Here is a 13,415-nt window from a genome sequence, read left to right as displayed (position 1 = left end):
TGTTTTCATCTTGTTAATACTCTTCAGGCCTGAAAAATCCCTCAAATGAAGCTATACCAGAGAGAAAAATCACTCTTTGGTTGAACTGCTCATAAGTCATGTTGACACTAAAGGCCACAACCTGTGATGACACGGTCACAAGTAGATATTGTGTCATTTTTAAGGGGTCACAAGCCAAAAACGTTGGGAACCACTGCATTAACCTACAGATTATTTTATTGATGTCAGTAAATAGGAAAAAAAAAGACCCATCACAAGTTCCCAGAGCCCACGATGATGTCTTAAATGTCTGGTTTTGTTCAACAAATAGTCCAAAACCCAAATATATTCAGTTTACTAGCAGAGAAGTGCACGAGAACCAGGTAATATTCACCTTTGAGAAGTTGGAACAAGTGAAGTTTTGCTTTAAATGACTTAACGTTTGTTTATTCTTAATTATTCAGGTGTATTTTTGTAATGTAATTCTTTATCTAAGTCCATCCCTGCCATTTAATAGATATAGTGAGCCATCTTGCACTAGAGTGATTTATTGGGTTTCAGTGGAGTTTCAGTTTCCTTGTCTTTTTAATACTCAATTTGTATATATTTTTCGTATTGGCATAAAATATTTAAATTATAACTGCCAGCTTCAACACTAAAACACTGTTGGACTAAACACTACCACACACACACACACACAAATGCTCATGTATGGGAAAGGAAATAAAAAGCTGTATAAACTCACTGACAATCCTCAGCTGTTTAGTAATGTGTTGCATTGTTCTGCTGCTGCTGCTGCTGCTGGTTCACACAATGCAGCTTGTGCGTTGCTAAGATCAAGTTAATAATGTGTTTGCTTGAGAAAAATGAATGCGAATGTGTGTCCATGAGCACACAAGCCTGTACATATGTATGTGTGTATGTGTGAGAGAAAGTGTGTTTGTGTGCGTGGGAGGTTGTGTTTCATCAGCAGGTTGTGATGGAATGATATCACTGCGGACAGATGGATGCAGCGTTATGCGTGGGAGCGTCCTGTTCTCTTCTCTGCTCTGCTCACTCACACCCTCATCTGAAACTAAAAATACACTAAACAGACTCAGGTATCGAGCTCTTTTTACAAAACAAAAAGTCTTCACACAAACGGGCTGAAGACTGTGCACGATACGACAGAATTCAATAACAGGATTTGTGTACTCAGCCCACCGTCAACCGCAGTGTGTTTTGCATAACTCCATTCACGTCCCTGTCACTTTGATCAGTGACAGAAGTGAAAGTTCTTCAAAAGGTCAAAACTGCTATGATGTAGAGGGAGTTGTAATATCCAAAAACTATGCAAACAGATTAAAGACTTAGTACTGTACTATTAGCAAAGACCCTACAGTTTGTACTCACATGTTAAAACGATTTCATTTAAGCCCTGCTGCATTGTTCTTCAATGTACAGTTGTGTGCACGGCCACATTATTTCAGCCACAGTCTTTATGTCTAGACTAGAAGATCCACCAGATTAAGACAAATCTCTGGGTGTATACGTTCCCTTTGACATGAGAACCATATACCATTGTAAACACGCAAAGATATCCCATTCCTGCTTTGCTACTAGTCCAAATGTCATATTATGAAAATGGATGAGACCACAGTTTATTTAAGGTTTTTTCATACAAGCAGATGGGCAATTCTGTTGCGGCATACTTGTAGTAGTAATAATATTTTAAGCTATATTTTAGCTGTTCTGGACATACCTCATGTCCATTAATTTCTAGAGATTAAGTTCTTCCTCATTTTTTGCATGCCTCCTCACATCCCTGTCAGGTGGATAGTTGGACCGACTAACGTCTTGTTCTATTTGTCCAAGGTATTATATAATGTGTAATCAAGGAGCTGGGAGGTATGTGTATATTTATTCATGTGGGTTTGTGAGTGTGTATGTGTGTGCGTGTACTGGACTTTGATTTTTGTTCAGTTTGTGATGAATGTTTTACAGCAGGCTGGAGAATCTTTTCCCCCTTTAAAGCAAAATAAGAAGAGTCTAATTTAAGACTACCCTGTGGATGAAATTTATGTTCACAAAACATTTCTTCTTGTCTTCATCTATTCACAAGAATGACAAATGGCAGGGAGAAACAATGCTGTAAAATTATTATAATGCAATTCCTCTACCCTTTAGAGTATAAATCCTATTTTTCCCTCAAATATCTTTAATTTAATCTACCTGCCAGTAAGAAGTAAGTTGAAGTTAAAGGGATAGTTTCACATTTTGGATAATGCATTTAATTGCTTTCTGGCAGTGAGTAAGATGAGTAGATTGATACTTTTCTCATATTTTTACAGTAAATTAGATGTTATCATCAGAAGCCAATTAGCTTAGCTTAGCATTAGGGCTAGGTACCCAACTTTGATACTTTTATGGCACCAACCAAATTGCCTCAATACTATCGAGACTTAAAAAATGCCTTGTCATGCGGTACCAAATTTCGATACCTAAGGCATAATCTCATCATAGTCTGTGAACCAATAAGCATGCAGCATGCTTGTACCAAGATCTAATAATGCTGGTGATTGGCTGTCTAACGTTAAACGTCATAGAGCCATGCAGGAAAAACACTATGTTACGTCCAGAGAGGTATATTGTAGTATTTTGAGAAGCTTGACTACAGTGTGCGTTGCATAGGTGTAAGTGGTGACCATGTAGGGTCCCTGTTATGTTCAGGATAAACAGCAGCAGCAGTGAGCATACGGTGAAAGAACAGAGAAATAAACCAGGACAATTAGCAAAAAATGTACCTGTATTTCCCCACCGGGCTAAAAAGCTAAGCTAAAATGGTGGCCGCTAGCCAGCGCCCTGCAGCCGAAAACAAACACAACCCATCTGGAAAAGTAACCCGCCACTCCAACTCTTTCATGTCGCTGACTGCAGTAAGTGAGCTGGAAATAAAAATGGACCATATGAGTGAAAGAAACAGAAATTATGGACTCTGAATATACTGTTACACTGGATTCTCTGAGGACTGTAAGTCATACCCTCTGGCTTTTATACATTTTTATTTATTGATATTATGTTAACAGTGTGTAAAAATGCCAAGAAGCTGAAAAATAAAACTAAAGATTTGTACTGTAATGTGTAATGTAATTTTCTTTTTCTTAAAATTAAGTTCATAAAATTTGAATCGAAAAAAATATTGTTTAGGAACCGATATCAAAGTCAAGGTATCAGTACCTGTATCAAACATTTCTGAATGATACCCAGTCCTACTTAGCAAAAAGACCGGATGCAAGGGGAACTGGCTAGCCTGGCTCTGTCCCGATCATATTTTTTTGGCCCAATTTGATACTTGAATTTACCTAAATGACACAGCTGCTCTGTGCACTCTCAATTTACAACTTCAAAATGAGACAAGAAAGAACTTAATTTATCCCAAAAGGAATTTCTGTGGAAAGAATGTTCAGTATACATAGTAAATATCTTTTTTTTTTTAAAGAAGTAACAACTGAAGAGTAAAAACAACAATTCACATTTTTAAAGGGTGTTTATGTTATTCCAGAGCAGTTGCCAGGCAACCAGTGAAGACTCGAGTACGTTACTGCTCCCAGCCAGTAACAGTCTGGCACAAAACCCACCATAAAACAGCGATTTGTTGTTTTTAAACAACAGGTTTTGTTTGGTTTTGTTAATTATACAAACAAGATATAACGTGATAATTTTAGTTTAAGAGGTGCTGGTAGGGGAAAAATAGCTGAGCTCTGTCCACAAGCAACAAAGTCCATCTATTTCCAGTCTTTGTGCTAAGCTAAGCTAAGCTAAGCTAAGCTAAGCTAAACTAAGCTAAGCTAAGCTAACTGGCAGCAGGCAGTAGCTTCATATTAACCATACAGAGATGAGAATGGTATCTAGCTTCTCATCTAAGTCTCCACCAGAAAGTAAATAAGCACATTTGCCAAAATGTCAAACCATCGCTTTAAAAAGATAAACGTTCAAATCAGTTTGTACAGAGATAACATCAGTAAGAGACATGGGAATGTTTGGAGTTCAAACTGAAGCACTGGCACAAATATTATTAATAGTAGAAACACCTCAGGTGGGCCATCTAAGACTTTAGTAGACACTGAAAACCCTGATCAAGTTTCCTAGTTCTGACCACTAAAGAGGACCAGACGCTACATGACTGAAGTCAAGTGTGACATTTCCAGCCTACTGAGGGCTTGCACACCCGGGAGACACCAGGTCTTCTCCACTGGAGTGGAGCAAAAACCAAAAAAAGGCCACGGAGAGGCCCGACCATCTCTCCAGAGGAGGTGTGGAGTAGAGAGACTGGCTTGTTCTGCGCAAAAAAAAAAAAAAAAAAAAAATTGGCCTGGGCCACCGTCCCCAGTGCCTTATAAGGCAGTGTTTCTACCCAGCTAGCACACTGAAGCCGGGACTGTTGCTGCTCGCCTGAGAGCAACTCAACTGTACTCCAGAGATGAAGTGGACACTCAGGTTGACTATAACGGTAAAGACAGAAAACAAGACATACAGGAGTTATTCCCACCTCCCTAAAGAGCTCCACATTAAAGCAAGTTGTTCCAGTACGGGTGGGGAGCCAGTAAGATAAGAGGAATAGAAAGGAAGAGAGAAGTTGAAGAAAAAGGGAGACAGGAGATGCTGGAAGAGGATAAGAGTGATTAACATTAGGTGGGAGGTGAGCGGTCAAAATAGGGAGAAAGAAAGAGAGAAGAATGTGTGAATGGAAAGGAACAGGAGAAACAGGAAACAGAGGTAGGAAAATAAAAAAACAACACCAGGCAAAATAAAACAAGTGCAATGTGTTATTAAATGTCTTCGTCGCATACGGAGAACATCATTCAGAGAGAATATGGAAGAGAAAGCCAGGAACTGCCCCCATGAGATGATCTGGAAGACATCATACTATCGCTTAGCAAGTCTGATGTCTAGCATCTCATATCTTTCACACTTAAGCGCTGCGCATAAAGTTGTCTGAGTTATCTGGCAGTACCAGCTCTGCAGCTGAATCAAAAGGCATCAGAATGGAGCAACAGTTAAAATACCTGCAGTGTGTTTAACAAGCTGAGAGGAGGGGCAGGCTGCAGGCTGAGAGAAAAGCAGAGCCAGAGAAAAAGAGATAAGGCTAAAAAGTGAAAGGGGAAAGTGCAGTCATTCGCAGGGACTTTGAGCCCCATATATAGCTGCCAACTATTTACTCAATGAGGTCATTTCCTTCAGGACGGCAGAAAGGCAACTTATGTGACTTGCAATCAAGTGTCCATATTTTTTGTAATCTTGAAAAATGCCCTTTCTCTTGCTTGCCCTCGACAATTACTCCCTGTACTTCAAACTGCCAAGTAAGTCTAGTAGTTCAGTCAGCAGTAGCGTGCTGCCAAATAATGATCACTACAGTTTGCACGAGGAAAAGGTTGCTGAGATTTCAGGTTACATTCGATCCAATGCTGATAGAAGCAATATAGTGATTTACAGTTCATGATCACAGCGTATGTTAAAGCACCATTCACATGATTTTTGCTGCTTATTATGTTTGTTTTAGATTACTTGACTGATGATAAAATTGATAACAGTGCAATCTCTGCTTCCTAATTTAAGTGTAAAGTAAAATACTGCATATCCCTGATTATAAAGGATCAGCTTTCTTTAAAGGAAAGTCATTAAGTCCATTTGACAGATGCTGCAGATTCCTCCCTGTCAGCTTTCCGTATCCTCAGGGTAGCCAGCTCACCGCTTCTTGACAGGCCCAAAATACATCTAACTTCACATGGACTGAAAGGTACTAATTTGACATTAATTATTGAGATTATTTTACTAAGTTGTAATGCAGGAGACTATATAATAGTCAGCCATGCAGATTCTTCTGCTGTTTTTTTGGCTGTTGCCATGCCACAATAGCAGGGGATTTGTGATTCATTGTTTACCGAGTATGAGCCTCATGAGCCTGTGAGCAATTATTATGGCACTAAAAGTATGAAATGTTTTTATTCCACCTGCAAAAAAGGACATTTCTGAGTGCTTAGTGTTCATGTGTTTGTGTGTCTGTTAGAATCCCACCCTGAGCAGCAAAACTTCTTGATCCCAGCGACAGCAGCAAGGCTGCTAAAAATGGAAAACTGCAGCCTGTTCTCTCCTACGCATGCTTCCCACTCAACTTTTGTCTCCAACACTCAACACCTCTATCTCTCCAGCTTGCGTGCAGGAAGTAAACACCACCGGTGTTCAAGCAACTATTCTACTAAATGTTTTAAAGGAAGAGGGAATAGACCAGGAGTGCCTCAAGTAGTGTGGAGGGGGGAACAGGGGAGGGTATGTACAGGGGGGCCCCAAGCTAGATGGGGCCCATTAAAAGGGGTGAGGTGATGCTTTTTAAGATAGACCCGACAGTGTGTTTGTCCTCTGTCAGATCCAGTTAGGGGGCCCAGCAATTCAAACACCAACACCAGAACGGATGTAACTTTAAAGCCAAAGCAGGTACTGTGACACCATGTTGCCTCTGGATTACAGTTAGAGCAAAGGTCTGAAAATGTTCAGTGTCCAGAAAATATGTAAAGGGGAACATCACACAAACAATCTAATACACTAATACCCGGAAGATACCAGGTCTAATCTAAAACACCAGTATAATGGATTTTTCCATGATACATGGCCTAATGCAGCATTACTCATCTCCACACTCACCAAAAGTATCTGTCTAGGGGTACATTTCCTGTACTTATTTAGCAGACAGAGTTCTGAATATTAATCTTTTAAGTCTTGTCGCCACTACAGACACTTGATCCATTTTGTCTCAGTTTTTGATATGTTACATGTTGGTGCAGATTATAGGAAAAAGGGATATGCTTGTGATAAAGATAAAAAAAATTCTATTGAAAATCTCACAACTTCTGACCACTTTACTTAAGAGTGTTAGAAATGCATCAGCTCACTTCCAATAGGTGTAGGCGAGGAAAGAAAGCTAGAAAAGCTTTTCAGTGGAATCAGTATGATACGCTGGCTCTGTTTCTGCAACAAGGGGACCCATTATGCTTTTCCTTATTTTCCATCATATATGTGTTACAAAGTTGGATGTTCATATTAAACGTGACCAAAGTTTCAAATAATGAGGTAAACGTATGTTAAAGTAATCCCTGAGAGCAGAGAGCTCAGGTTTCAGACTGCTCTGAACGCTAGGTTTCAGGCGCTTTTTTCTACTTTCGAGATGAGCTGACATCAACTTGTGATGATTTCTTTATATGGTCATCTGCTCCAGGCACAGCCTGCATGGTGCGGGGAGATGTCGTCTAGCGACAGCTGAATAACGTTTTACTGGATACATTACTTTTATTATTTCCTGAAAGCAGACGTTTTCCACTTCAGTCATCATTTTAGTGCATTTCCCACATGTAAGTTACACAGTTATGTCACACAATAAGCAGGTAATGAGCATAAAATTTACCAAACAGAGACGTCCTGCTGTAATCTTTGTTGCAGCGGATGTTCGTTTACTCTCATATCCATATCTGTCTACTCTCATATTACGGCTCGGATTCAGGCTCTAACATGTATGGCTGGATTTGAGAAGTTGACGTTTGGAGTAAAGAAGAAGAAAAAGAAGTGAAATCCTGCTACTATAGTTTGTTTACGTAGCCTCTGGAGCCAGTGGAAATCGGCCATGACGCAGCTTCCAGGAGCTAACCAATCAGAAGAGAGTGGATCATCTGGAGGGGAGCCTTAAAGACACAGGAGCTAAAGCAGCCTGTTTCAGACAGAGGCTGAACTAAGGGGCCGCATAAAGGGCAAATAAAAGATAAATAAGGAGTTTTTGAACTGTGAATCACGCATAGCTACTCTAGTGGAGTCCCAGAAGAAAAATATAGAGCTGGAAGTGAGCATAATAGGTCCCCTTTAAGGTAACATTTACAAGTGGAATATGAAGGTAATTTACTGAGCTGTCACTTCAGGCATGTAGTAAAAGTACTCATACAAACTGAATTGACAAGTTGAGGGTTTTATGACACAAAGTTTGGACAAACCTTCCCATTCACTTGAATGAGAAAGTGTGTCCAAACTTTTGACTGGTACTGTACATGTATGTATTTTATAAAGAAATTTGGTTCAGACATTTTCATCTTGTCAAAGAATTATGCCCAGAATAGCACGCTCTGTGGTTATGTGTTTTTTTTGGGTGATTTTTCTGTTCTTATTTAACTAGAAATAAAACTGTAAAATGTTTCCAAAAAGACCAGAATTCTGCCTGAAAACATACATTTATACACGTATTTATCAGTCAGAAGATTAAAAAAAACCCTGAAACACTTGATATTGTGTGGACAACATCCTCCTAATCATCTGTGAGTGCAGGAGGGTCAGAATAGGTGTGTGGATCCAGAGGGCAGACTGTCCTGGTGTACTGAATGGGCCCAGGCAGGAGCTTTTAGCAGGAAATATTAGTCTCCATAAACACACCAAGTGGGACATACACATTCCCCACTAGTTAATCCTAATCTGTAGACACGCTTCACAGACCCCCAAACTGCACTGTCTGCACTCAGTCTTAACTTATTAATCAGGCCTATCTTACAGTATATCCACCATGCGGCTCTTAGTTTGGCCTGTTTTTCTCCTTCAAATGCGTTATTATGGCAAGGGATCTGATTACAGGACAGAATGGAAACTGATGGCGATGAGAAAGATTAATAGTCCCAGCAGCATCGCAGTCTGACTAATGTAAAAACAACAATGCTAACAGCTCGCAGCAGGATACAATTAGGGAATGAGAGGAAGAAAAGAGGGGATATACATGCCAATAGCATAACGTTACCTAAGTGTGTGCATACGTGTCTGGCGTTTCAGCGAATAGACAACCTGGTATCATTAATAATCTATGAGGTGTTTCCCACTTGACTTACCAGCAAACTTTCCAGGTTCATGGCAGACCTGGGGTTTCTGATCATGTCCTCCAGCCTCTTCAGCCGGGTTTCCGTCCTCCTCTCGGCGCCGAGCGACATGTCTGCAGAGTGGGTCGTTAAAAAGCTGAGTAAAAAAAAGAAATGATGAAGAGGTTTTCCCCAAACTGTTTGAGTTCACATGTGAAACGTCTTTGTTCGTGGCTAATGTGGCCGCGGGCCTAGCGGCTCTCAGCCCACCCAAATCGCTTCCAACAGGAATAGTGTGCACAATGAGGAGAAAATATTCCCAAAGCAAAGAGACTCCCCGCTTCCCAAAAAACTTGCCGAGCGAGCTGGGGAGGGGGTGGGGGGGCTTCAGCCAGTTAGCTATCTGTCTGGCTTTGAGCTAATAAAGACAACGTTACACTTGAATAATCACCAGAGATGCATTTTTTCCAACTCGGCGATAAAGTTTGAATTTTGGAGATACCAGCAACAGGCAGCAGGGCGTTTTCTTTGCCCCCCTCACCTCCCCTTCCCTTTGGGGTTTTGACCGCCTGGAAATGCCTCGGTGACTCGGTTTTCAGAGAAAATTCCGCCTCGTTTCACCCCATTCAATAATGTCTGAAGCCCGTTAGTGTTAGTTTATCCTCAGTGCTGCCACAAGTCATCAGAAAGGGCGATAATGTCTGCTCTCCCGCGCTGAATTTTTAATAAGCAGACACTCTCTTCCTGGATTTCTTCTCGCATTTTCGCATTTGTCCTCCTCGACTTTGTCCTTTTTTGTAGTGCTTTATTCACGAAAAAAGTAAGTTGTTGAACTGGTAGAGAAAAGTCCTCCGGCCGCTGAGTTGTTGGCTGTACACACACATCTACACACCGACTGAGTCTGCAGCCTCTCTCCTCCCCCTGACATCAACACACTGAGAACTCAGTTACCCATAAGCCATCTGTCCTGCCCTCCTGCACCTCTCCACCTGTAAATATTTGGAAAATTCGCACTTTCAAAAGCCAACAAACACCGCTCTTTACATTTAAAAGAAATAATTAGATGGTAAGTGAAATAATATTACATATTCTAATGATTATTACGTTTAATTAAACGGCTGTCAAACAAATGAGTGTTCTTCCTGGTTGTTACAACAAGTGTCAATGTCACTAAGTTAATAATATAAAAAATAAATTTGATTAGTATATATAGGCTATAATGTACTCTTGGGATTTGGAGAAAAAAAAGTTCTTCTTTTGGTTTCATAATTAAGGCTAAAGATGAAATCTAGTGGGGGGGAATCCCATCACCAAAATATAATCAGTTTTTCCAGGCCCAAGGCCAATCTGTCCGCCTACTTTCTTGGAAATCCATCAGTGGATTCTGCAATATCCTGCAACTAATAGTAAGTATGTAAATTTATTTAGTATAGCACCTTTTATAGAGCAAGGTCAAAAAGTGCTTCAGTAAAATTGTTAAAAATAAGACCATAAAACAATAAAACAGACAAACAAGCAATAAAACATAAGCAACAAAAGACCTTAAAAACACACAAAATTAGAAACACTAGACGGCACGAGGCAAGGCAAAGGTCAGTTTGAATAAACGAGTCTTCAGCTGCATTTTAAAGGCGTCAACAGAGAGTTAAAATATAAATTGCTCCCTGAGTTTCCTACAACAAATAGCCTACACATTGTATACACTCTCAGGGGTCTTTGACAAACTTATGAAGGGTTTAATTTAAAAAGAATCAACAGACTAAATGATACTTAATGATAACGATCCTAGTTACTGTCGTTAATGTAGATCAATACATTTATTGGATTATTATTGGATAACCAAACAAAAATCTTTGGGTCTAATGTTTTGGTGTTGGAGGTATAAAATGTGGTGTATTCTGTTTCACACAACAGAGGGAGCAGTTGGACCACAGATGCATCCCTTCACCTTGCTCCAACTGCTACCTGCGTAGCTTAATTATGATGAACTTTAACATTTATGCAGATATAACCGTTTTGCTGCTCGCCCTTTAAATGATGTCGCAAAACCAGGTTTCATCCTGTACCCATTTATGTTCAACTCAAAGCTGGTGAGCGCGTGCTCTTTCCTGAGAAAAATCCTCTGTGACTAACAGGAAGTGATGCATTTTACATTTTCTTAATTTAGAATGAACACAAGAAGAGCTGCTTGGTCTTTCTGTGTGAGAAGCAACAGTGACTCAACAGACAAACACATGAGCGCCACCTACAGAAACCCAAACTTCATGAACTGATTTTTTTTTAAAGCCATCATATCAACATGCAATATGCACTGTTTGTTTCACAGGTGGTTTCTGGGAAATGCAGTGTGAAACAACACAGTGACGAGTTGGTTCCAAGAAACGCTCAGGAAACTGCAACCTCACCTCGCATCTCATCTTTTCACTGATCACATGTCACCTTTTCACTGATCACACTAAGTCAAGTTGTTTTAATCTACCATATGGAACTCATATTCCCTCTTTGTGAGCCTTATTGAATCAAGGCACATGGCATCCAACATACATGCTGTAATGCTTATTAATTCCCCAATCCAATCCTCGTTTTAATAATGATATTACATTTAAAAAAGTCATTCTGGATGAAGAAGATTGAGTCAGACAGGAAAGGCAAGGACAGAATATTATAACACATGAAGAATGACCCATGATCTTGTGTGGTCAGCTTCAGTTCGCTGTATTTTGATACTACATCAGCCTCCATTCTGCAGAAAATATCAATACGTTTTATACTGTAATAAGCGATTTTGTGTCTCAGTTAGCATTTCTTATTTTTTGGAGCACTCATAAAAGAATTTTTTTTAAACTGTTTCAAGTTATTTTGGTGATTGCGGCTTTGGGAGAGTTTCAATTCCTCACAGAGGGCAGAGAGCATTGTTTTGAGGTGTAGTCATGTAAATATTGTTTTTGGGTGAAACTAAAGGGGAAAAAAAGTACACCGCCCCTTCAGCCATGTTGTCTTTCTCCACATTCTGTGCTCTGACAGGCTGCATTCAAAATGGACTACATCAAAAAGTTTATGTGAGTGATAAACACAGTCACACAGTACGTCAGAACACAACGGACACACAAGGCTGGACTTGTGTTTGACATAATACCATGATGCCCAGAAAATTGAAGGATTTGAATGTGTTCGTAGCTCACAGAGAGCTTGATCTCCAAAGCAGCAATCAGAGGTGAGAGAAAGAAACAAACCGTACCTCAGCTGACTGTACTCATTATATTTCATGCCAGCAGATGATCTTTGTCACAATATTTGTTTGTGAGTATATTGATCTAGTAAACACATCAGATTAACCCATTTAAGGTTGAACAGGTTTAAATTTATGGGTTTCAGTTACTCAATTCCCATTTTCTGTACATTGACAATGTTGCCTGGGAACGTTGTATGTGTACGTTTTACTATGACTGCATTTGAATCAATTAAAATGTAAAACTATTTTACCATGACTGACAGGTCCATCGTTGCTTGTATCCTGTATATCTTTCCTATGAGGAAATCAAGCCTGCCCTCATCCCACTCTCTACTGAGTAGTGGGCTAGTACAGTCAGAGGCCATAAGATGGAGCTAGAGACCATTAAATTCACATTTCTCATCTTCAGATGTGAGGACCTGAAGCCAGAGAACTAACCAATTGTACACATACCAGAAATAAATGAGATATAATCACATTTGTGTTTTAAAAAGAGTGTTTGTTGCTTTTCTGAAGGTGGGGATATTTCTAAAATAGATAATGTCAAATTGTAACTATATCATCCTCTGGTGATAAAATTTACTTTAAAAAAGGTGTGACATTTTATTTGTCCATAATAAAGAATTTATACATCATTACTTAATTACTAATTAACATCACCTGTGGCTAATTATCAGTAACAATATCCAGTAATAACTGAGCTCACTATTTGTTTTTCTTTTTCAATCCACTCCATTTTAATCATCAATATTTAAATAGTATAACCAAAGTCTAACTACTTATGAATGATTCAATATTCTAAAATGTGTACTTGATCACTTGTGAATGAATTATTAATAACATTTTAGTGCTGTTAGCATGGCTGTATTTGACTAGTAGCTCCTTCTTGTATCTTGTAAGACACCATGCGGAAAGGTCAGTTCTGTCGATTTTCAGTAATTAAATGATGTCATATGGACTAAATGGTTCACATCTTGATTTATATAATGATTTGGTTCATGTGCAGTAAATAAATATGGACTTAATTGTAGCATATTAAAAGTAAAACGTGCTATTTGCCAGATTGTGTCACTTTTTCCTGAAACATTTCCCTTCGGCAGTACGGCTTCTTCTCCGTGTTTTATTGTCGAGAGTTTGGACTGAATCATGTGACACCTGTGAAATTCACACGCAAGTTATTAATTGTGATTGTCACAGGTTTCCACTGATTCTGGATGGTTCTCTGACATGTTGTAAAATTTTGTGGTAAAGTGATGAAACCAGATTTCAAGACAAGATTTTTGTGGTTTAGTATGATCTCTTATCAAGCTATTATAGTGTTGTATGACTTGTTTGTGTGGAGGTTCCTT

The 13,415-nt window shown here is 39.3% G+C and overlaps 1 protein-coding gene across 6 annotated transcripts in view; it reads right to left on the bottom strand.

Moving 5' to 3' along the window:
- rock2a (rho-associated, coiled-coil containing protein kinase 2a) overlaps window positions 1–9,768 on the bottom strand; it is a 35,173-nt gene extending 25,405 nt beyond the window's left edge. For all 6 annotated transcript variants that reach the window (XR_006091614.1, XR_006091615.1, XM_042388055.1 and 3 more), the window contains exon 1: window positions 8,868–9,768. Coding sequence is in view for 4 of the 6 variants with exons in the window: in XM_042388055.1 (XP_042243989.1) it covers window positions 8,868–8,966 (99 nt within the window). In the remaining 2 variants the exon portion in view is untranslated. The remainder of the gene's footprint in view (window positions 1–8,867) is intronic.
- Window positions 9,769–13,415: the final 3,647 nt, after the last annotated feature.

The sequence above is a fragment of the Thunnus maccoyii genome, chromosome 16, assembly GCF_910596095.1.
Source record: "Thunnus maccoyii chromosome 16, fThuMac1.1, whole genome shotgun sequence".
NCBI lineage: Eukaryota > Metazoa > Chordata > Actinopteri > Scombriformes > Scombridae > Thunnus > Thunnus maccoyii.
Note: the sequence above shows the minus strand (reverse complement) of the source record. Positions and strands in the feature narration are given on the sequence as shown.